The sequence below is a fragment of the Centroberyx gerrardi genome, chromosome 4 (assembly GCF_048128805.1).
Source record: "Centroberyx gerrardi isolate f3 chromosome 4, fCenGer3.hap1.cur.20231027, whole genome shotgun sequence".
In the NCBI taxonomy this organism is placed as follows: Eukaryota; Metazoa; Chordata; class Actinopteri; order Beryciformes; family Berycidae; genus Centroberyx; species Centroberyx gerrardi.
The window spans coordinates 28,640,549-28,665,905 of NC_136000.1; the positions used below are offsets into that span (position 1 = coordinate 28,640,549).

A 25,357-nucleotide genomic window follows, 5' to 3' on the forward strand; every position below is an offset into this window, starting at 1 on the left:
GTCTTCACTGTATGGGATCCAGGATGGAGCTAATTTAATGACAGAAGATTTCTATTTGTGTAATTTCGTGAACTTGCAACTTTGCTTTGTACTCAGATTTTAGGTACCGTGGTTGTGCAAAAGTTTTGTGCGCTTGCAATGAAAACATCTGTAATTCCAGTTCGCATACTCGTGAATGTATTTTGCATGCTTGTAACTTAAAGCTGCGCTAGGCAACTTCGCACATTGGCGGCTCCTAGTGGCAGCAAGAGGTAACTGTTTGAAAAATTTGAACTTCAACACCCAGAAATCCCGTAAGGTGAGGTCAGTGAACTGCACACAACTCGCTCATGTTTACCAACCCTGCTGGTCTGTGATGCTTTTAAACCAAAGATACCAAAGGGATCTAATGTTGGTGAGTCCAGCTTTCTCTGGACGGAGTGCTGCTCACTGCTGTTTAGGAGACACTTTGGATTTCTGAAGTTTAGATTCATCACTTCCTGCGTGGAGAAGTGACCATGCCTGACATCTATCTACAGCGCCTCAATTAAACCTTGCAAAAATCTTGAAAATCCTAAGCCTATAGAACAGCTTTAATATTGTGATAGCTTCATTTATATTTGAGCATAATTTAATTCCAACACATGTAAGGCTATCATAACTTTTTCCTCAAAGTCAACACTCTACTCGCACTTGTAAATAAATTCACAAATTTGCAAGTCTGTGAATTTCTCAACTATATGTGACCTTAAACACAACTACAAACCATTTGCTGCAAGTTTATACAATGGAGCTATTAGTCCAAAACTTAGTATGCAAACTGGAATTAAAGCTACAGATTTTTTCATTACAAATGTGTGAAACTTGCACACAGCCACAGAACCTGTAATGTGTGTACAAAGCAAAGCTGTAAGTTCACAAAATGAAGATATAGTATAAGCATTCTGGCATTAAATTAGCTCCATAGACCTGAAGGCTTCAACATACCAGATGCACATAAGGGTCTACATCCAGTATCTGTGTGTTCAGTTACACAGTGACACCACTATGAAAAGTGTAGGGGCTAAACGTCATCGTAGCATGTAGTGGACAGTCACTTGGCCTATATAACACACCAATATTTGATATTTGTGTTTGAGTTTTGGTTGGTTTATGTTACAGATTTTTTAAATTTTTTTTACTGCATGGAACATCACAGTCACTGCGATACCGTCCATCCATAGAGGTATTTATATGTGACATGACCAAAAAAAAAAAAAAACTTGCTGTACCATTGGATGCTGCCAACGAAAGAAATCCACCATGCAAGTAGTTTGAAGAGGATATAGCAGAAGTCCAGATTGCGGCGTAAGACCAGGCTTACATGCACATAGTGAGTATTCAGTACAGTCTGGATGGACGAGAGATCTTATTCAATGAAGATGTCTTCAGTGGGACAGGAGTAGCCGACATGTTCCTTATAATACTGCTGGAAGGCCCTCCTACGGGAGACGAGAGGAGAATAGGAAAGAGTCTATTATATTTCTATTATTATCTTCCAGTCTCTATTATAGTTTACATAACAGCAGTGACAGAAAATATTTAGATATCCTAACATCACGACCGGCTAACAAAAAATACAAAATTGATATTTAGATTTGATTTATCAATAATCTAAAAAAATATATAAGAGGTTTATATGGGAACTTATCAGTGTGTACCACGTTATTTCCCATTTTGTATTTCTCAATTCTCTGAGTTTATCTACCAATTATTTCCAATGATTTTCATTTCAAATGAATCCATGTGCAATATGCTGCATGATGATGAAAAAGCTTATTAAAAAACAAACTATTTTACCATTTTTATAAGCAGAACATTGTAGCTTAATTATTGCTACTTTTACAACAGATAAGTTGAAAGTGCCTGAGTGGGGCAGTTGCATGCTCTAGTATATAGAATAGAATAGACACTCTCGGGCAGAGGAGGAGAAAGGAGGCAGAGGAAGAAGAAGAGGAAGAAGAAGAGGAGGGAGGTCTCACCCTACAGACTCGGCCAGAGGAAGTGATGTCGTCTCTGACATCATCACATGGCAGGCAAAGCGCTGCTGGTCGGGGTGTTTGGTGATGAAACCAAAATACCTGCAGTGCAATCATCAGCATCAGAAACTGTACTCAGGCAACTTGGAGATTAGAGTTTTGGTTCTACAAACATTTCTGGGAGGCAGAGCTGCTCTGGAGGCAGAAATAATCTGATTGGTTGAGTTAAACCTCAGTGGGCGGAGCCAAAGAACCACAGTTTTTCTAGCTAAGTAATTTTAGAGTGAAGCCCAGTGAAAAGGCACAAGGTAAGAGAGGAGGAAGCTAATATTATGAAGCCTAGCACTCTTGATACTAACTGAAAACATGCCATTCTAAGTTATCTAGGTTAGCTAGTTAGCCTAGCTGACCTTCCAAGTTCAAACTAGCCATACTAGCCTATAGCGATCTAGGCAGTTAGATATCCTGGTCATGACTCAATAAAAAAAGAAGCCATTTATATTTTGACCAGAGTTCCTTCTTTGTCATTCAGGTTTGCCAGTTAGCTATCTTGCGCTCTGAAAAACTGTGGTTCTTCATAATACAGAATATATATATATATATTTTAAAATATTGTTACATTTTTTTCCATGCAAGTGTAGGAAGGGATTAACTGTATCAAAGCGGTTTAACTCACTTGCTGTGTTTTGGATGACAGCCACAGAATGAGATGTTCTTCAACTGGAAGAAATGGAAACACTGGTCCCCCTGAGAGAGAGAGGGAGAGACAGAGAGAGAGAGAGAGAGTGAGTTATTTGAATTATTCAAGCCCAAAATTTGCCATCCTACCTCCATTTTCTAGTTCTTGGTGGGTGGGAAAAGCTCTGAGAGAAAAATACAACATGAGCTTGTCTAGATGTGCGTGAAACAGCTTAAGTAGGGCTAAACCTTCACAAATCCTTCTGGTATTTATCCATACTTGCAGAGGAGCCAGAATCACCATTACGTCTTTTATAAAGGGTCCAATAAATGTGACAAGAGAGGTGGAGGAGGAGAGAAAAAAGAGGAAATAGGGAGAAGGAAGGATGTGGAAGAAGGAGGAGAAGGTAGCAAGGTGGCAGAAAGGAGGGGGGTGCTGGTCATTATACACCATATTGGTTTTGTCACTGACTGACCACTGGTCCAGTTGCAGTTACTCCTGATTGCCACTGGAGAGCGTTGTTAACCCAACTACAAGGCTCTCCTTATTTCCAGCACCATGATCTTCTGCTGCAGGAATCCATGGGCATCAGCTGGGTTTGGCAAGGTGTGGCCCTCTCCATAACTTGTAGGTTTTAGTGGAGAGTTTTAGTGTCCCATGATGGTCTAATCGCTGCTTCAGAGACTTTTCCACCCTGATGAGAATCAAATTCTAGGGGAAACACGCTGGTCTTCAGTCCCTTCAGACTGGCATCCAGGACACAGAGGGGGAGGAGAGAAGGAGGAGAGAGAGGAATAGGAGGCAAGATAGAGGATAGGGAAGAGATGAGATAGATAGATAGATAGATAGATAGATAGATAGAGTACCTACCCTGACAGCAGAGTGACACTGGTCCTGGACGCTGATCTTCAGACCCTTCACACTGACCTCCAGCACACAGGCTGAAGGAGGCTGCATCGCCAACCGCCTGTTACATGCTACCTATAAACATATCAATCAATCAATCAATTGACCTGCCTGCTCATATTGCCAACCAACACAGTGTACTTAACGTGTTTAAATTGTCACCAGCATGTTTATATGACTCTTTATTGCTTTATTATTATATTATATTTCGGTTGTTTTTCCCTGCTGAATCCTATCCTACTTTTGATGCTGCAGTAACCTGATTTCCCCGCAGGGATCAATAAAGTTTCATCTTATCTTATCTTACAATGTCGGGTGACCCTGCTGAAAAATAAAATGGAAAATACAAAAGACCTATAGCAAGTGTCCCTTGAACAAACTAAAGCCTAAACCTAAGGCAGCCGGCTCTACGCACCAAATGTTCTTAATAAGGATTTGGACACAGTAGGGGCTTTCTGAGGAAACACGACGATTACAGCTGGGACAAGTACAGCTCTCACGTTACATAACACACTGGATTTGAGTCAGATACTCACTCCTCTGGTAGAAATTCTACCCTTCAACTCATTTAAGAGCTAGTGAAATTACCTTGGTCAGTAGTGTGGCTTGGGTTTGAAACCAGAGAGTCATTGAGAGGAAGCTACAGTTCTTGCTAGCATGTACTACCTGCAATATCTACCAGCCACAGACAGAGTTTTGTCATAATGTGACTGCCTCTTTTCTTCACATGAGAATTGTTGGCTGGAATTGCAGTGCCTAAAGTCTCTTAATCAGCAGTTCTGGCTTTCATTGTGTAGTTCTGTTCTTCAGTGTCTATGGTTGTGTACCTTCTGCATCGCAGCACACAGCACATCATTGCCTTTGTGGAAGGGAACCTGAACTGAACCCAGGAATCGCACCAAGAACTGCTCTATCCAACCATCTTTCTGGACTGAGAGGAGAGATGAGAACAGAGAAACATCTTAGGTTTGCCAGCCGAAGTACGATTCAAGAATGTCGTTGAGGATGGCGATGTCCTCTCTATGCATTGGAATTTGAGACGTACCTTTGCTGGTGTCTTTGTCCACCCTGACAGCATAGTAGGCAGGGAAGATGCCAGTAGATCCTGTCCTCATGTTGTAACCCTGGCACCACAGGTCCTCAGACTGGGCCAGCATTAACACTGGGTCGTCCGTCTCCAGGTACAGCTCATCGGCATGGCGAGGGACAAACCTAAAAAGAACGTAGGCAAAGAACAGCTTTAAGATAATGCGGTTATTTGGATATAGGGACAATGGTTGTGTGTGAGTTGATGTGTATTAACCTGTAGACAGCTCTGTGGCTCTGCTGTCTCTCCACTCCGTCCAGAACACAGGAGAACATACCGAACGACCCAGCGCCTGAACGATACAGGATGGATGTTATAGTCACAATCAATAGTCTGTGCTTTTGTCTCATTTTCATCTTTTGATAAGAAGCCACAGAGTCAATTCACTAAACCCTAAGCTATGGCAAAGTCCCTGAATCGATAATTTGCTACCAAAACAGTCCCAATACTTTATCCAGTGACTGTACATAAATGTATTTAGTGATTGAACTGATCGAGTTTACCTAAGCATTAAAACAGGAAACTAACCAGTGGAGTTGTAATTGCTGCTGCCATTGACAAACAGGTTGAGGAACTTCCTGGTTCTGGGAGCTCCGGCCCTTCCTCCATTAGACTCCTCTTCCTCCGAGGTCGTGGTTGACGTCACCTTGGAATGCTTGCTGATGTTCACCACCTCCTCTCTCCTCCTCTTCACCTCATCCTGCTCCTTTCTTCTCTTCTCCTCCTCTTTCCTCCTCTCTTGGAGCAGAAAACAAGGAAGGGTCAGACAGGTAGGAGAAAGACACTAGGACCAATGCGAACAAACAACTTGATTTCAACTTATTTTGCCTTATTCCATGCTTCCCATGCATAATTCTTATGAACATATAAGATATAAGATAACTGACCATTATCTGGTAAATGGTGTTCCACAGGGTTTGTTATCGGGCCCGCTACTCTTTTCTCTTTCTGCGCTCCCCCTTTATGACATGATACACAAGCATAATATCAGTATCCACTGTTATGCAGATGACACACAGCTCTACATATCAGCAAAACCTGGTAAGACCCCTTGGACTTGATTCTTCAAGGCCTGTCTCAATTTTTGATGACTTTATGCCAATATGAGAGATATTGATTCTAGGATCAAAAACAATCAAATCTAATTTTACTAATCTGAACATGATGGTTAAATAGTTAAAGGATATGGCTGGTGTTTAATGCATTTCTTACTGTCAACAAATCCTATGAAAAAAACAAAATCAGCAATGAATATGTTTTGCTAACAAGTCCTGTCCATGTAGCCGGTGCCCAATGAAGCCATGTCCCAGCAGCCATAGAACTCCATTGTATTAAAAAAATGATTAAAACATGTTAAAGAGCCATGCTGTTATATAGCATATTTCATCATTGCGATGCACCGGGCAGTTGGACCTTAGAATTTAGACATAAAACAGTGTTCTGATTTTAAAGTCCTTAACTTTGGCTAGTTGTATCCTACATAGTAGACCGACAAAAAACCATATGTACCAACCCGTGCTCCAACAATGGCAAAAACTTGTTCCCTAATGCAAAAACTTGTTCCCTAATGTTTTGGAGATGGTGGGAGATTAGACTCCCACCATCTCCAAAACATTAGGGAACAAGTTTTTGCTTTTTGACCTCCAACAAACACAAAGACCAATATCTCTGCTTAGATTCAGTTTATCATTCTCATAACTCCCAAACATCTTCAATTATTTACTGATTGCTTTCATTGTAAATATCGCCACTATATTTTTTAAAACTCTGTACAATAATTAGTTGAAAATATATCTTCTCTTAAGTCAAGGCATACAGAATGATTTGACAGGTTGAAATAACAAACAGCTATATATTGGACTCATATTTACTCATTTCCACTTCCCCGTCTCCCCCAAACCTACACCTGATATGGGACATGGTATGAGAATGTAGGATAGCCATTGAGAAATCAGCTATAAAGATGCCACACATTTAGCAGCATAAATAAACTGAAGATGAGGTTATTAGAGTTTTATTTTAGGAAAAAGTCATGTTTCTCTTTTGGCGCTAGAAGAGACTGGTCTGTGCCATTTTGTGCCATGGTAACCATGGCAACATATCATATTTACATGGATCTTCCAAATCTGTATGCTGTTGACGTTTGACGTATATCATGGAGCACTGAGGTGTATTACTCACTATAAAGCGCTCAGTTGTCATTTTATCTTGTATACTCAGGTTGATTGGCCTGCCCTGTCCATTCATAAAATTACTACTAGAATTAATTGGTTCAGAAAACCTTCTTCTTCTAGGCCTCTTCTAGTCATGAGGAAAAAGAGATCCAAAGCACTTCAAAATAGGTTAAAAAGCCTTTATTCTTTTGGCTATTCATTATGAAAAGTTAAAATCAGTGCCCACTCGTGGACATTTTTATCTACAAAGCCATTCTGGCTCTGCCTCATTATTTGTGCTCTTATTGCTCTAGAGAACTTGGTGGAAAATACTGTCTACAGACGCAGGAATTATTTTTGCTATCTATAGCTAAGGTCCAAACTGAATTAGGCAAAAGTGCTTTCATGTACTCGAGCTGCTCCTCCTGCAGGGAACTCGCTGCAAAATGATGAGTTTAACCTGATAACTGTGGCAGATTCAGTAAGGAGCTGTCTATGCTTTGTTTAGTCAAGATTTAAATAGATTTGGCCCATGAGCCTGCTGTTTTGATACTGGGCTACTGTCTTTTTCTTTGCTCTCTCTTTTATGTGATTTTGATTGGATTTTTCTTTGTTGTTGTATGCTGTTTGTCTTTATGGTGTTTTGTTTACAATGTAAAAGCTCATCGTGATAAAGTTTTTTGGTCTGCTCTCAACTCAAGTGTGGCTGCCTGGTTAAATAAAGGTGAAATTAAAATGTGTTTCCCCCAACCAGATACACAGATTTGCTGACAAAAATGTATCCATCCATGTTAAGAATGCATCATCCTCATTACCTTGCCTCTCCTCTTCTTTCCTCTTCCTCTCCTCCTCATACTCTGGGTCTTCCTCCTCATTGGCTGACTGGTAGACGGTCTCTGCATCGCTGTCGTCGTTGCGTTCGCTGTAGCTGTGGAAACAGTCCTTGAGGCTGACCAGCTCCAGCTGAGCATGCTCATCCACCACCAGAGTGTATTTCACAGAGTCGTAATTCAACCCCGCTGTAGCTTCACGGTTTGGTCCGGTCCGACCGGCCACAGAACCTCCCTTGGCAGGGACAGAGTTGGAAGCGTCCACCTCAGCTTTACTACCCACCTCTCGGCCTCCTGACTTGGTACAGTCCTTCTCTCTTTTCTCATTAACTCCGAGGCAGCGGGTCGGACCGCTGTTCACAGAGGGGGTCGGATCCCCCTCCCCCTCTTCCTCGCTGATGACGGGATTGGTTCGGTCAGGCAGGGTAGGATGGAGGGGCCCGGGCGGGGGGCCCTCGGTGTCTGAGCTGAGGGACATTCTGTTGGACCCCCCCTCGCTGCTGGAGCGGGACAGGACAGGTGGGCAGTCCTGGGTCCTGTCATGGTTTTGGCCTATAGGAACACAAAGAAGGAGAGGGGGGCCAGTGTTACAGAGAGGGACACTGGAAATCAGTTGGAGAATAAAGTGTCAAGGTGGATAGAGAGAAATACTTCAAATAAGTTAATAACAGCAAAATAATTACACTTCTTATCAGCCAACTAGCTAGCTGATATTCATTAGATTAGATGAGATGAAACATTTATGATCCCTGTGGGGAAATTGAATATATATATATATATAAGAAATATAGGATTTAATTAAGAGTAAGTGCAAATGGGATATATGAAGAATATATGAATGAAATTTAAAAAAACATATATGCATTTACAGTATGTAGGTGGGAAATGATAGCAGTCATAAATTCCAAGGATTACGATTTACGATATGTCATGCTATATGTATATTAAGTTGTAAGTTAAAGGGTTATAATGGCACAAGCATAACAAAATTTCGATATACCACTAATCATACACATTGTATACCATAACAAAGCATTAGAATGACCAGATAAAGACTATGTGCATGACATATACTGTAGGATACAAAGTACTTTAAAAGCCACTCAGTTCACATTCCTCAACTGGCTGAAAATCAGTGTAGGGGCAGTGAACGAGACACACTACTCTCTCTCAACAATGTCCATCACTTTGCCCTTGAGCAATGCACTTAACGCCGCCAACCGCTCCAGCAGAGCTGCTCCGCTGCCAGCAGCAGAAGACTGCGGTTGTACTTAGGCTTCAGCAGATATGGATTTCTGAAGGCTGATACCGACACCAATATTTTTAGGATTGAAGCTACTGATAGCTGATATTTTGTGCCGATATTCAATGTCTCTAAATTTGACCATTTTCATGTAAAGAAAAATCCAAAACAATTACAAGCATTCAGTGTTTCCGCTGGAATTTTATTCTTGTCAGAGTGGAGTCATGAGACCAAGATGTCGCATTAGAATCAATTCAAGTTAAGAGCTTCCCATAGACACCCAGTGTAGCACTGATCAATTCTACAATAAATATGTAATCAATCAAACTGCATCATATCCATCATATCAGAGGTGGACCACACTGACTGGATGATATTTATAAAGAGGCCAATATTGGCTTCATATATTGGGTTATCTGTTATTGTAGTATTGATAATATTATTGTGATGCTTTATTGATCCTATAGGGAAATCCTCTCTTCTCTTGCCCCCCTCCACAGGGAGGTCAGAGGTCAGAGTCAGCTACAGAGCAGCACTACTGAAGCTGGTAGGGATTCAGTGTCTTGCTCAAGGACACTTCAGCAGGGTGGAGGCTTGCCAACATGGGGGCTGAAGCCCTGGTCCTCTGGTTAAAGGGTTAAAGGGAAATCTCTCTTCTAACTAACTGAAAGACTTATTTACCTGGGTCTTGGGTCCTGTCCTGATTTCGGGGCACTACAGGCGTGCGTGGGACCACCATGGCTGTCAGGTAAATCTCTTGGGTGGGAAGGAGGTTGCTGGCCTTGACTCCCCCTCCTCTGCTGCCCCCTCTGGGACCCGCTTTCCCTCTCCCCTCACCCCCCCGCGCCTTCAGTCCGTTCGCTTCCCTGACGGCCTTCTGATGCCCGTTCCTCTCTTTCTCCTTCCCCTTCGACTCCTCGCACAGTCGCCCCCCTCTCCTGTCCTCCTTCACTCCCATCCCTCCGTCCCTCCCTCTGATCTCCCCCAGGTTTCTCTCTCTCATGGCTGCTGCTCCTCTTCCTCCTCCTCCGCTTCCTCTACCTCTTCCTCCTCCGCCTCCTCCTCCTCTGCGCTGGTTTCTCGGCCCGCCGGCGGAGTGTGTGTGCGCGGCGCCGGTCGGCTGTCTTTCCCGAGAGCGAGAGTGTGCGTCCCCGGCGGTGGAGGCAGCCTGAGTGTGGGATTTGGTTCTGCTGTCCGCTCCATTGGTGGTGGGAGGTTTGGGGGCGGGGCGTCGAGAGTTGTTTCGGACCTTGTCCTCGGCTTTCGGCTGGGTATCTGGTGGGGTTAGATCCCCTTAACACACACACACACACACACACACACACACACACACACACACACACACACACACACAGACACAAAAGCAGCAGCAGCAGATTATTTATTAGGCAACCAGTGGTAACAGAAGGATTATGAAAGTACAGTAAGCAATTGATTCTGGATAGGAGTTGAGTTACATGAGTCTTAAAGGGAAAATCCACACATGATAAAGAGATTTAAAAGGCTTTTTCCCTTTGGCAGAACATTTCAACTTAAGTGTCCAAAACTACAGGTGACTATGGAATCTCAGAGTGGCCAACATTGGTCGTTAACCATTTAGGAAAACAAAAAAAATACCCTACTAACGTTAAGTATTGCTTTAAGACTTGTATTTCTTGGATCTTCTATTTCTCCCATGTTGCTGTTTGTTGAAAGTTAAATGTGTGCTGAAATGAAGTCCACATTTTTCACTTTTAAAAGTAAAAAAACCAAACAAAAAAACAACTCTATGTCTATCAATGTCATCATCTTCCTATGATGCAAGAGTGGTGTTTTTGGCCTTTGAAGCGCACCTCATCTACTCTACACTGAATCCAAACAAGTGAGACAAAGTGAATCTTAAATGACGCCAAGATTTCAGCTCATTGGCAGCAGCCAGAGAGCTTGTCTGAATAATGCTGCATTCATTTCATATGGGAATAACTGTCGGAACGACTTGATGGGGAAAAGCAAAGATTCGGAAGTGTTCATGTGTTCCAACTCGTTTGAAGCCGTCAAGACGTCCTGACTGAAGCTTTCTGTAGACTTTATTTGCTGCTGATCAGTTTTTCACACTTTCACACCTATTTAGATTTCAATTCATGTTTTATAGCAAACCAAAGATCCAGTAAGGCAAGGCAAGGCAAGTTTATTTATATAGCACATTTCAGCAACAAGGCAATTCAAAGTGCTTTACATAAAACATTAAAAGCATCAAGACAAAGTGAAAAAGATAAAATTCATATAATAGAGCAAGCAAAATGCATTGCAAGAATCAAATCAAGTAAAATAGAAAGATATTTTTACCCCCCTAAAGGAAACACAGAATCAAGTGGCGTTACTTCTCGGTATTGAGTAGTCACTCTCACACTGGTGACACTGTCAACCAGTATACGATTAAGTGTGCCTTACCTCTTCAAAGATAATCACAACTTAAAAGACCTCTTGTCGGCCTCACCTGACAAAAATATGTATAGCACTATAACTTTTCGGAGAGTGAACTCCCTCAGTTCTTCCTTTCAAAAGGAAATCAATTTTTATGAGATCATGAAGGATTCTTAGAAGGAGCATAGATTCTTTCCGGTGGTCTTACCCCGCCGCATAGGCAGGCCCCACAGCCCTTATAGGACTTTTCAAATGTTCCTTTAGAACAATACACAGATCAGCTAAGCAATTACAATTATAAACTTCAAGCAATCCTTCAATTCTCAATATAGGTTTGTGGATCCCATCAGAGCGGAGAAACTACTCACCGGAGTTCCTCTCAACTCCTGTTGGGATCCTGTTTGTGATGCCAATTGACGAATCATTTTGTAAGTAGTTGTGTCCTAAGAGTTGTGATCATAAAATGACTTATGTGAACAGTATTTTCTAGTAGTATTCACCATCTGAAAGCTGAGTGAACAGTATTTTCTAGTAGTATTTCCCATCTGAATGCTCAATATTTTCTAGTTGGAAGCTCATATTTACCATCTTTCCAATATGACACGAATGCAGCATCAATCTAGACCTTTTCATTGTAGCCTACTGACTTAGAACTAAGCTTAACATTCTGCCTTGTTTTTTTCCTGAATCTCAGAAACACACAATGTGCTCACCTGTAATGTGTGGGGAGGAGGAGTGGGACTCCTTCCAACTGTCCTTCTTGCCTAAAGAGTTATTGTTGATGGTGTCCTGGGTAGAGTTGATAACACAGAGCATCAGTTTCAGAGCAACAAGCAACACATGATTGGGTTATCCGACACAGACGCACACACACACACACACACACACACACACACACACACACACACAGAGGAGGTCTTGTTTAGAGTTTAGCCCGAGGTGGTGGCAGACAGCTGAACCATTACATCTGCTCTTCTTACTGTAGTGTGTAGCTCATAGAAGTAGGATGGATAGAACAGATACACATGAAGAGGCAAGGCTTCCCTGTTAACAGACTCCCATCCAAACCACATGTTCTCAGATCCAGGGGTGTCAATTTTACTAAATCCTAAAATATGTCAAAGTCCCTGCATCTAATGTAATTTACCACCAAAATATCCAAATCTGCTTATACTATACTAATTGCTACAGCTGTCTCTATTCTCTATTATGGCAACCTTGTACCTAGTACCTATTTGATATTATCACTTCACTAAAAGTCCCTGCATTTAATATCATTTGACACTGTAAAAAACACATAGGGGCAACATTTCTGTAGACAAAGTGGAGAAATGACTGATGACTGACCAGATATTATTATTTGGTCAATGTGGTGAATTATTAGATGTAGGTCACCAAACTATCAGCTTAGAGGGACCAAGAAGAGACAGCACATTACCCCCATTTAAGCTTCACTTCACTGACTGCCAGTGAAATTTAGGATTGGTTTTGAAAAATCATCTTTACAGTTTATTTTGGACTTAAGTGCCTGGCTATATCTCTTTTAAAGCACTTTAAAACGTGCACTTCAGGTGTGCTTTTACTTGAGCTATAGTCTGTATTCTGCTTTTATTCCTGTTTCATTTATTTGGTGCATTTGCCCTTTTATTTTATCCTTTACTCTTCTCATGTTTTTATTTACTGCTTATGTTTTTCATGATTTATCTTGTAAAGCACTTTGTAACTCATCATCATTATTATTAAATTTCTACATGCGGACAGGGGACTGCTTTTTGTTACTGTCTTTTTGTTACTGTATCTATCTCTCTCTTTCTCCCTCTCTCTTCCTCTGTGTTCATCTATCTCTCTCTCTCTCTCTACCTCTGTTCATCTATGTCTCTCTATCTCTCTGTCTCGCTCTCTCTCTCTCTCTCTCTCTGCCCCCCTCATTTCTCTCTCCCTCTCTTTCGGTCTGTCTGATGACTTCATTGCCAGGAAGAGGAAGGAACACTGAGCAGGAAGTGACGGCCCGGCCGCAACGTCATCATGGCAGCAACGCAGAGCGCTGACTCACTCACTGGCATCCCATCATGCATCTGTGTTCCCCATCGCACACCCTGCTCTGTTACTATGGTTACTGAGAGCGAGAGAGAGAGAGAAAGAGAGAGAGAGAGAGGGACAGAGAAAGAGAGAGAATGAAAGAGAAAGCGTGAGAGCGAAAGCGAGTAAGAGAGAGAGAGAGAGAGAGAAAGAAAGAATGAGAGATAGACAGAGAGAGAGAGAGAGAGAGAGAGAGAGAGAGAGAGAGAGAGAGAGAGAGTATGTGTAATCTACATCCTTCCCTCTGAATCCCCTCACTTCTCTGATGACATATTTGCTTCTCTTGAGTCTGATATCTGTTATTTCCAAGGGCAGGGTAACATAATAATCGGTGGTGAGTTCAATATGCAGAGTGGTACACAACCTGATGTAACCAGTTTTATGTCTAATAACACTCCTAATGATCATTTGTATCTGTCACCAAGAAATCACTATGATAATGTCGGGATGTCCCGAGTTTTGGGGGGATTTTTGGGGGACCTGTTAAAGCTACTGTAGGCAAGGATTCGTCTTATCATGAGATGGTGCTGCAACAGTGAAAAGCATCTCATCCCTAATAATGCTGCTGTAGATTTGCCCTATTTTCCCAGATGATATTCTGGTGTCAGGTATGGGTCACTGGCATGGGCAAATTCATTCTCGGTGTGATTCCTTCAAAGTATGAGGAGTTGATAATACATGATGGAGAAATTTGGACTGAACATTTTCAGACACTATTCGGACCAACACCATTAGCTACTGACTCAGACACAGAACAAATACAAACATTGTAACAAATGGGACTGGTAATCAAAGACATCCACACACCTCTAGAATTCCAGCATCCTAAATGAAATGCTATGAGACAGTGCAGAAAAATTCAAATCCGCTATCCTCAAATTATTCAACCAAATCCTGAGCGTAGGTTATTTTCCTGAGAATCGGAATACGACACAACTCTATTCAAAAGTGGTGACAAATTTGACCCCCAAATATGGATATGTGCTACCAAAGTGCTTTGCAGTATTATCAACTCCCAAACTTGTGAAATTCCTAATTGACTACAACAATCAGATTGGACTCATGCCCAACGCACACTGATCATATCTTTAATCTAGTTGCCCTAATTAACACCCCTTTGTTTATGCTCTGTAGATTTCAAAGAAGCTTTTGACTGAGGCTTTTCTACAAGAGTGGCAAAGGTGGTAAAACATATGATTTAATTAAAAGAATGTACACTTAAAAACAATAGAACTAGCCACCTCAGATAGTGCTGTGGAGTGAGGCAGGGATGCAGTATGAGCCCAACTCAATGAATTCATCCTACAATTTCAAAACTCCACAGCCCCAGGTGTTTCTCTGCAGGACGCAGAGGTCAGTCGTCTGATGTTTGTCGATGACTTTGTTCTTCTTTCTCCCTCCCAAGAGGGTTTACAACAGAGCTTGTACACACTTTTCAATTTTAGTAAGGAAAAGAGTGGAAAAGAAAGAAAAGATAAAAAGAAAAGACAAAAAGGAATTTTTCACTATCAAACAAAAAAAAATCCGATTGATACTCTGATTAGGATCCAGCTCAAAACTCGACTCAGTCATACATCCAACTGAATTATATCATAGTGAAGTGTGGGGTCCAAAGACTTCTCAAAATTGGAAACCATCCACTAGAAGTCCTGTATGTTGAAGTTCTGTCCTGTATGTAGAGTTGTGCAAAAAATATACATAAATATGTAAGACTCCAAATGAACACAGGCAATAACGTATGCAGGTCAGAACTTGATCAATATCCACTTACAGTATTACCAAAATACAAAAGACAGCCATCAAATATTACAAACACTCTTCATTCAGTGACACGCCTATCACTACAAAGCCCTGCAATGCCAACAGTCAAAGATCACAGTCCTCTCTACCAGCTGGTTCTGAAGGTTCAGAAGCTCTACCAGTCCCTCTACCAGCTGGTTCTGAAGCTCTACCAGTCCCTCTACCAGCTGATTCTGAAGCTCTACCAGTTCCTCTACCAGCTGGTTCTGAAGGTTCTGAAGCTCTACTAGTCCCTCTACCAGCTGATTCTGAAGCTCTACCAGTTCCTCTACCAGCTGGTTCTGAAGGTTCTGAAGCTCTACTAGTCCCTCTACCAGCTGGTTCTGAAGGTTCTGAAGCTCTACTAGTCCCTCTACCAGCTGATTCTGAAGCTCTACCAGTTCCTCTACCAGCTGGTTCTGAAGGTTCTGAAGCTCTACTAGTCCCTCTACCAGCTGGTTCTGAAGGTTCTGAAGCTCTACCAGTCCCTCTACCAGCTGGTTCTGAAGGTTCTGAAGCTCTACTAGTCCCTCTACCAGCTGGTTCTGAAGGTTCTGAAGCTCTACCAGTCCCTCTACCAGCTGGTTCTGAAGCTCTACCAGCTGGTTCTGAAGCTCTACCAGTCCCTCTACCAGCTAGTTCTGAAGCTCTATTAGTCTCTCTACCAGCTGGTTCTGAAGCTCTACCAGTTCCTCTACCAGCTGGTTCTGAAGGTTCTGAAGCTCTACTAGTCCCTCTACCAGCTGGTTCTGAAGCTCTACCAGTCCCTCTACCAGCTGGCTCTGAAGCTCTACCAGTCCCTCTACCAGCTGGTTCTGAAGGTTCTGAAGCTCTACCAGTCCCTCTACCAGCTGGTTCTGAAGGTTCTGAAGCTCTACTAGTCCCTCTACCAGCTGGTTCTGAAGCTCTACCAGTTCCTCTACCAGCTGGTTCTGAAGGTTCTGAAGCTCTACTAGTCCCTCTACCAGCTGGTTCTGAAGGTTCTGAAGGTTCTGAAGCTCTACCAGTCCCTCTACCAGCTGGCTCTGAAGCTCTATCAGTCCCTCTGCCAGCTGGTTCTGAAGCTCTGGCCACAAATATCAGAGCTTCAGGACAGGATAGGACAAACCAAACTAGATCCTAAACAAAAATCTGGAAACAAACCAAAAGGCAAACCTGGCAATCAAGGAAGGCCAGGTTATGTTCATTTTGTCATCTGGAGAAAATTGAGACAACTACACTGTAAGAGATATGAAGATAGTGACGTACTTTGACAGAATGACTCAAGTATATCCTGAGCTCAACTATCTCCCCAGTCTCCAAACAGTTTTACTGCAACTTTACTGCAGAATGTGTTGATTGTTTTCGCACATTAAGCAAAATGAGCAGATACTGGATTAAGAATAACACTGTGGATGGCTAATCTGTTCTTATTCGATTGGCTCTGTAGTGAATTAGATTCATTTTGTCACTTTCTACTTTGGCAATATATGGGATCACTGTGTCATGCCAATAAAGCAGCCATTGAATTGAATTAAACTGAAAGAGAAAGAGAGAGAGAGAGAGAGAGCGAGAGAGAGAGAGATGATAATGAGACAAGACGATAAGAAGCCTTTTAAAGGAAACAAAGAGCTTAGAGAGATTTCCAGGGTCTAGAGAAGATGGAGGAATAGAGAAAGAGAGATAGGCAGAGAGGAAAACCGAGACAGATAGATAGACACACTGAGATGGATACAAACTGTTTGATGTTAAGAGGCACGATAAAAAGATTTCACTGCTATAAGCCGTCAAGATCCTGCGCCGTACATCATGTTCTGTAATGTCTAACACATCATTCCATCAGAAAACAGATGGGTTTTTGGGTTGGTTTGGAACGTGAACTCTCCCTCTCTCTCTCTCCTTTTACTTACTCTTTTGCCCTCAATCCTTTTTTAAAGCCCATCTTATCTTCTCTCTTCTTTTCCCAGTAGCGAGTAGTGTAATGAATCACTACTTCAGTCAGAAAAATATGGTCCTTACTTTTGTTATCAGCCCTATAAATATCAGATTGAATAATAATCAAATTGAATAATCTAAAAACTACATCCCACCTCTATCCACTGATTCATTTTCCGCATAATTAGTTGTCATCCTCTCACACTCAGCTAACTTTGATGAGAAATGGTAGAAAAGCTGACTTTCTCTGGGTGGAAGTATTCCCACTACCACTAAGGCTTTCTGATCATTCACAGGAGAGGGAGCGAGGAGAGGAGTTATTCTGATTTTTTTTAAGGTAGCAGAGGTCATTCATTGCCAATTTTAGAGGTGGAACAGAAAGTAATGTAATGAGTAGTGTAATGAATTACTGCTCCAAGGGAATAATAAGCAAATTCAATTTGCAATTTCAAATGAGTAATGAGTATTGAGTGATGTGCTACTTTTTTTGAGTAACAAGCCCAACATTGGACATGATGCAGACACAAATACACACAGACACACACACACACACACACACGTTCAGATCAGGATGTGTGTGTAATCCGGTGGTGCCAGGGACCATATGGTCGACATACTGTTTTTCTTCATCAGTCCATCTTTACTGTAGATTTTAAATGGATAATGAATACATAGGGTCCCATTTGGAGCAGTTATGACAGCATCCAGACAATTCCAATAATGGTGATAATCCAATTAATAAACAAATGACAACTGAAGAATGTTGATTTGAACACCAATATCCTGTCTATTCATTTTAGTACTACTGTCTTTATCTATTTGCTTATAGCTGTACATCTTCATAATAGGCACGCTCAGCATCAAACAACGCACATACAGACAGACACACACACTACTTTTGGAACCTATAGACAGCTAACTTAATTTTACCTAAGAGAGAATGCATACACACACACACACACACACACACACACACATACACATACACACACAGGGGTCGGGGCTTACAGTCCATTCATGTTAAGTGGTAGTGAGTGTTATCAGTCTAATCCACTGCCTGTGGTGAGTCCAGCTGGCCAGCAGGTGAAGTTACCGAGGACACAGTTTACAGCAGATTACACTGTACTCATTAACATACAGCAGGGCTAGACTGATAGATGCAGGTTGTTTGATTACATATTTATTGTAGAATCGATCAATACTACACTGGTTGTCTAGAGGAAGCCCTTAACCTGAATTGATTCTAATGATTCCGACATTTTGATGGGATTCCACACAAATATCCATTAATATGGTATTATTATTATCATTATTATTATTATCCTAGGTTTCAATGGAGAGTTTTAGTGTCCCATGATGGTCTAAATACTATTTCAGAGGCTTTTCCACCCTGACAAGAATATAATTCTGGGAGAGACAGAGATATTATATCAATATAACACTAATATTTTGCCCAGTCAGTTTTCTCCTCAGGTTTTCTAAAGCTTATTTTTGTGGTATTTGTCCTATGTGACATGTGACAAACGTCAGGAACCCTTCCAAACAGCATATGGTGAATACCTGGTACCGTATGTGCCTTAATCCACTGATCCACCTGAAACCCAATCCTTAGCTCTCTTTAATGCTGCTGTATTAAATCCATGTCAGCAGTTCATAGAGGTATGAAACTGAAGACAAACAGAGGCTCCGTCAGTCCAGGACAGCAAACTCCCTCATCTTCCTATCAGCACCTACAGACCCACTTTCATCTCTGGCTTGTGTCTAGACATGATTTAGCTGGATTACATTAATACCTGACATTAAAATGTGTTTCAAGTATGCACACTGAAATCAAAATTTGATTTCAGTGTGCATTCTGGAAACACATGGGAAACACGTCACTTCCTCTGTGTTTACACCCCTTAATTGACAGTAAACACGTTATCTTGCTTGTTCCCCATGCACCAGTATCCTGACAATCCATTTTTTGACAAGTATGTTATTATCTGAACCACCTGCTTCTTGTTTGATTTGAGTTATTTCTGCTTTTGTAGTTGCTATAAGTGGATGGGAGATGCATTGCATTTGGTTTGGATGATTGGATCGTCAGTGTTTCTTGAGTGTGTTTACACCTGGATTGCTCTTGCTCCATCTGATTGCAGTCTGGACAAATGTTAATGTCAAGTGGGAAGGGGGTCATAGACAAGATATAGCCACTACTGAAGCAACATAATAGACCAGGATAGTTCAAAAGCTTTTTTAAAGTTGGAAAAAGCTGTCTCAAGTCTCTGCAGCATGAGGTAGATTGGATAAAACACTGTAGATTACTATCCTAGAAGAGGGTCAATTCTGTTAGATAAGCCTTAAAGACAGACAGAGACAGCACAAGGTAAAGGGCTGTCAGCACTATATGGGTTAGGAAGGATCTATCATTTTCTCCTCACGTTTATCATCATGTCTCTAGTTAACAAGGGTGAAGTGTTAAATCTTTAATGGACATATGGCTTTGATGTCAAGGCTTGACTTCTACGGATTGTGATAGAAAATGAAATTACAGAGTCAATCAATTTTAAACATGACAGGAAATTCCATTTCCATATAAAAACAATCTTCTTTCAGTTATTGTAATTACTTACAGGCTGCGGATAGAGACAAAATTGATTCTTTACAATGTTTTATTGACATGAAATTTATTATCTGGTAAAGTTCATGAAGCTGATTTATAAGAAATGATTTTGCCTTTGACAATGGGAATTTTATCAGGAATTAATGCAACTAGCATAGTAGTCACTTTGGCCTCTTTTAGTTCTCTTCAAATTCAGTCAGTTTCACATTATACATTGAAACTACAATTGTCTTATTCATAATAGTGCAATCATTCTCAATCATTTCTTTATAGAGTCTTTTATTGCAAAATAGTCAAAATCTTTACATTTCCTGAATAGATTGAACTGAAAGTGAATTGAACTCAACTCTGGCTTACAATGTAGCCTTGACTCGTCCAGTTCCCCTAAAAACACTTAAGTAAAATCATTATGTCTGTCCCTTTGACCTGGCTGCAACAGACAGCTCTAGCTGGAACACCGATGCATACACATTGCAGGAAATCTGAGTCACTGTCCATGAACCATGGGAGAGTTACATGCACATTAATACTCTGAATATGAGCTTCATGAGCCATTTCTTTCATACACCTCTATACATGGAGATTCCCTAACGTTCTATAGTTTTAGTGGCGTGTTATTTTGATGCAGTGATGATTTTAGCCTATTGCATTCTTAATAGGCGAAGGGAGTCACAACAACAACAGCAGTCAAAGAAGTGATGATGTGGCTCTTGATGCTCTCTGTGTTGAGTGATTTTTACATGTTGATGCTGAAGGGAAATCCAGCTTTAGGCTCTTGGTCTGATCTGTGCTGACACAGTAAACAGGATACAACCTATTTAAAGGGACACACCAGGGTACTACTACTGCTGCTGCCGGCTCAAAGCAGAAGTCATTTACTGAGCACCGCTTTTAATCGTGTTCGTTATTCTTACTGCTAGACACTTACAATTATACAAGTATTTGATGAGGTGACAGCAGCCTGGAAGCTATTTAGACCCGTCCTGTCTCGAGAAAGTCTGGGGTTCAATCCCCACACCAGCCAGTGTGTCCTGTTAAAGTGTCCTTGAGCAAGACACTGAGGCCCTATCTGCTAACTCATTGTATTCTAAGTCACTCTGGATAAAAGCATTGGACTAAATGATGTCCATTTACTGAATATTACCGTTCTAAATGCAGCATTTTGCCGGAATATTGCCAGCAAACCTTACAATAAACAGAGCAGAGACCTATTTCCCGACACACTGCAAGATACTGCTACAGCTGAGCTACAGCTTATAAGGCTGACCCAGTGCCAGCACACACACACACACACACACACACACACACACACAGACGTTCACACACATACATACATACACACCCAAAAGCACACACACAGTAAACAGAATATAACCCATTTACTGATACACAGCTAGCTAGTGCTACAGCTGCCTCAATCTGAAGATAGGATCCTCCCAGCAGGCGCGCGCACACACACACACACACACACACACACACACACACACACTCACACATACAGAGAACAGACTGTAACCCATTTACACAGCTAGCTGCTCTAAAGGCAGGATCCTCCCAGGAGCACACACACACACACACACACACACACACACACACACATACATACATACAGACAAACATGCCAAACACACAGTCCAACACACACACATACACACACACACTAGACACACTGTAACCTATTTCCACAGCTCATTCTAAAGCAGTGGAGCCTCCCAGACACCCAGAGCCCTACCTGGGTGCCGGGTTGGGGCAGCTGTGGGAACAGAGCCAGGGTGGTGGGTCTCTTGGGTCGATATGTATCCATGACGACAGAGGATGATCCCCCTCCGACGGACGACAGAGCAGCCTTCCTCCTACCCTCCTCCTCCTCCTCCTCCTCCTCCTCCTCTCCTCTGTTGTTAAGCCGCTGTAGGCGCTCCTCCGCTCGGACAAGGCCTCCTTCGCCCTCCTCTGCCTCCCTCTCGTCCCCTTCCTCTCCCTCGGTCTCCTCAGCATCGATCAGCTCCAAGTCGAGGCTGTGGACACGCCCCCGGCCCTCCCTCCCCGCCGCGCGATTGGCCGGCCGCGATGCCACATCATCATTGTCATCGACGTCGTCATCTTCCTGGCAGGAACGGAGCAGAGCAGAAGGAAGAGGGAGAGAGACAGAGCGAGAGGAAGGTGGAGAGAGAGAGAGGTGGGAGGTGTTGAACAGAGATGGGGTGAACGAGGATTGACAGAGGGAATGAGGCAGGGAGGAGAGAGAGAGAGAGAGAGAGAGAGAGAGAGAGAGAAAGAGGAGGAGGAGGGGAGGGGGAGGAGGAGGAAGTCAGGGTTAACCAATCACAGTGAGGCATGACATCATCAGCTCATCTGCCTGTGGCATTTTCTGTGAGTAAGGCTAATAAACACTATGCCTGTGTATGTGTGCATGTGTGTGTGTGTGTGTGTGTGCGCGCGTGTGTCTGTGTGTGTGTTTGTGTGTGTGTGTCACAGACTAATGTGATTGTAGCACGTAACAGTAAACCCAGCCAGGGAGAGACAAAAGCGACAGGCCAGTCAACCCTCATCACTGAGGCCAGTCAGTAAGTCAGTCATTCAGTCAGCCAGCAAACCAGTCAGTCAGTCAGTCAGCCAACCAACAAACAATCATTCAGTCAGCCAGCCAGCCAACAAACCAGTCAGTCAGTCAGTCAGCCAACCAACAAACAATCATTCAGTCAGCCAGCCAGCCAACAAACCAGTCAGTCAGTCAGTCAGTCAGTCATTCAGCCAGCCAACCAACAAACAATCAGTCAGCCAGCCAACATAGCCAACAAACCAGTCAGTCATTGAGTCATTCAGCCAGCCAACCAACAAACCAGTCAGTCAGTCATTCAGTTAACCAACAAATCAGTCAGTCAGCCAACAAAACAATAGGTCAGTCAATCAGTCAGTCAGTCGGTCACCCAGCCAGCCATCCACCCAGTAAGTCAATAAAGTGTAGTGTAGTCCTTTAACCAGCAGTGAAAACATCAGATCTGAATCACAGGGTTAAACAAAAATTTTCGGTTCCTGTGTAAATGCAGACTGCGTTCAGTCTGATGCACCTATTGCTCTATTCCTCTCTTTCTCCCTTCATCCTTCATTCTGTCCTACCTGGTCATGGTATCGGTCTGTGATCTCAGTGAGGTCAGACAGATCTTCATCTTCAAACTCATTCAGACTGAAGTCATCAGTCAACCTGAGAAGCATGCACACAGAAACATGACATTCAACCATGGCGCATCAATGTGTTTATGGTTATAATATTAAAATAAGCATCACATTGTATTAACAGCATCATTTCCAACTTTTTTCTTAAACAGCACAGAACAATAAACCTGTCCGCTGAAAACAGCACCAATGAAATCCAATGAAACAGCTTTTAAACCATGGGACAATACAATTTTTCAATGAAACCCACATTAAGTCTCAATTCTTTTATTGAGACAGTGTCTGTCCTTTGTATTCGTGCTATCTAGCTAAACAACCTGATCGATAATAAAATATGTGTGGAGAGTAGATCCTACTTGAATTTTTGTGTCCTTTTATTCATAAGATCACTCATCTAAGTCTTGTCTCGATGCCTTGATGAACTGAGTTCCACACATCACAGTCTACATTGCCTAAAAAAAACCATATCTGACCATTTTCTGGTCACGTTTTTTCTCAATGTGACATACTTTGTCAGTTTCATTACAAATACCACTATAGTCAGCTAACATTTGTAAATGCTCTCCCTAGCTCTCTTTGCTGCCTTGTACTTTTGATAATAGATGCATAAATTGCTTAAGAGATGTGCTTCACTCTATACTCAACCTCGTTACCCCTCTTGAAATTAAATGCATGGTGGTACACAGAGTCAATATGGACACTTAGCTAAGCTAGGAGTTCATCAATTAGCCTGGAAGGACATCCTTATTTGCTAAAAACTTTAGTTGTGACCGGGTCAACCTACATCTCTACTTTGGAGACATTTAAGTTAAGACATTTAAGAGATGTTCAAGTCCTACTCCAAGTTAGAGTCATCAATATTGAAGTCTGAGTTGATTCAAGAGTCAGGCAGGATGGGGGAAAGGTTGATGTCTGTCACTGTGGATTTATGACGTACAACAAAGGAACATGGCTACATGGTTTCAGAAGGTCTCTGACACCTAACATAGTGGACTGTTACTGACGATTGGTCTGCCTATGTTTTGCTGCCAACCTACAATAAAACCAGTTGCTGCAGTGAATTGCATTTGCATTGCATCCCACAAAAGAGTACAAGATGTATTGTTAAAGATAGGGTTCAACTGATATGGTTTTTGAAAGCTGACACGGATACCAATATTCTTGGATTGAAACTACTGATAGAGGATATTTTGTTCCGATATTCAAGATCTTTAAATTTGACCACTTTCATACCAAAATTATTTTTTAAATTGCAAGTATTTAATTTTTGCAATGTCACCACTTTAGAGGAAAGTCAGCATACCATTTCTCCCACTGGTCTTCCATCCAGCTTTCCCCATCCTCAGCGCGGTCCATCCCCAGGAACAGCAGCATGGACTGAGCAGGAAGGATGGGTGCACCTGCCTCTCTCGGTAGAGCTAGATTTGGAGATCTCTCTGGGTCCTATATGTCCTGGGTGTATTGGAGTTGGTGCAAAGTCTACTGGAGCTGGCCCTGGGTCTACTGGAGCCAGGGCCCTGCGTCCTGGGTGGACTGGAGCCAGTCCTGTGTCTACTGGAGCTAATCCTGGGTCTACTGTAGGCGGTCCTGAGTCTACTGAAACCAGTCCTGGCTGTACTGGAGCTGGTCCTAGGTATACTTGAGACAGGGTCCTGGGTCTACTGGATCTGGGGTACTGGGTCTACCAGAGCTGCTCCTGGGCCTACTGGAGCTGGGTCCTTGGGTCTACTGCAGCTGTTTCTGGGTCTATTGGGGCCGGTCGGTCCACTGGAGCTATTTCTAGGTCTACTGGATCTGGGGTCCTGGGTCTACCAGAGCTGCTCCTGGCCTACTGGAGCTGGGTCCTTAGGTCTACTGGAGCTGTTTCTGGGTCTATTGGGTCAGGTCCAAGGTCTACTAGAGCTAGTTCTTGGTCTACTTGAACTGGAGTCCTGGGTCTACTGGAGCTGGTACTAGGTCTGCTGGAGCAAGTCTTGGGTCTAGTGGAGCCAATCTTGGGTCTACTGGAGCTGGAGTCCTGGGTCTACTGTACCTGGTCCTAAGTCAACTGGAGCCAGTCCTAGGTCTACTGTAGCTTATCCTGGGTCTATCAGAGCTGGTCCTGGGTCTACGGGAACTGATCCGAAGTCCACTGGAGCCAATCTTGAGTCTGCTGGAACTGGTCCTGGGTCAATTAGAGCTGGTCGTGTGTGGAGTGGAGCTGAGCACTGGTCCACTGGAGCCAATCTTGATTCTGCTGGAACTGGTCCTGGGTCTACTGGAGCTGGTCCTCCTTCTATTGGAGCAAGTGTCCTGGGACTACTAGAGCAGGGGTCCTGGGTCTACTGGAGTTGATACTAGGTCCAGTAGAGCTAGTGCTCTCTGCTAGTGGAGCAGGGAGGGACAGCAGACACTCATGGCAGAATAAACCCAAGAACAATCTCTTTTGGGCTCTTGGTAAACCCGGAAAAACTCTTTCTCTCTCTATTTGTCTTGTTGGTCTCACCAGAGTGAGGCAGAAGCATGCTT

General features: G+C 42.6%; 1 protein-coding gene across 1 annotated transcript; it reads right to left on the bottom strand.

Moving 5' to 3' along the window:
- Nucleotides 1-1,387: 1,387 nt before the first annotated feature.
- On the bottom strand, nucleotides 1,388-21,479 carry LOC139927284 (C-Jun-amino-terminal kinase-interacting protein 1-like). Its single transcript, XM_071919347.2, has 12 exons — nucleotides 21,408-21,479; nucleotides 12,012-12,087; nucleotides 9,577-10,188; nucleotides 7,638-8,204; nucleotides 5,198-5,407; nucleotides 4,886-4,961; nucleotides 4,628-4,794; nucleotides 4,410-4,513; nucleotides 3,547-3,657; nucleotides 2,674-2,744; nucleotides 2,001-2,099; nucleotides 1,388-1,460 (listed from the first exon to the last, which is right to left on the bottom strand). Exons 1-12 carry the CDS (start codon nucleotides 21,477-21,479, stop codon nucleotides 1,388-1,390), a joined length of 2,238 nt encoding a protein of 745 aa, XP_071775448.2.
- Nucleotides 21,480-25,357: the final 3,878 nt, after the last annotated feature.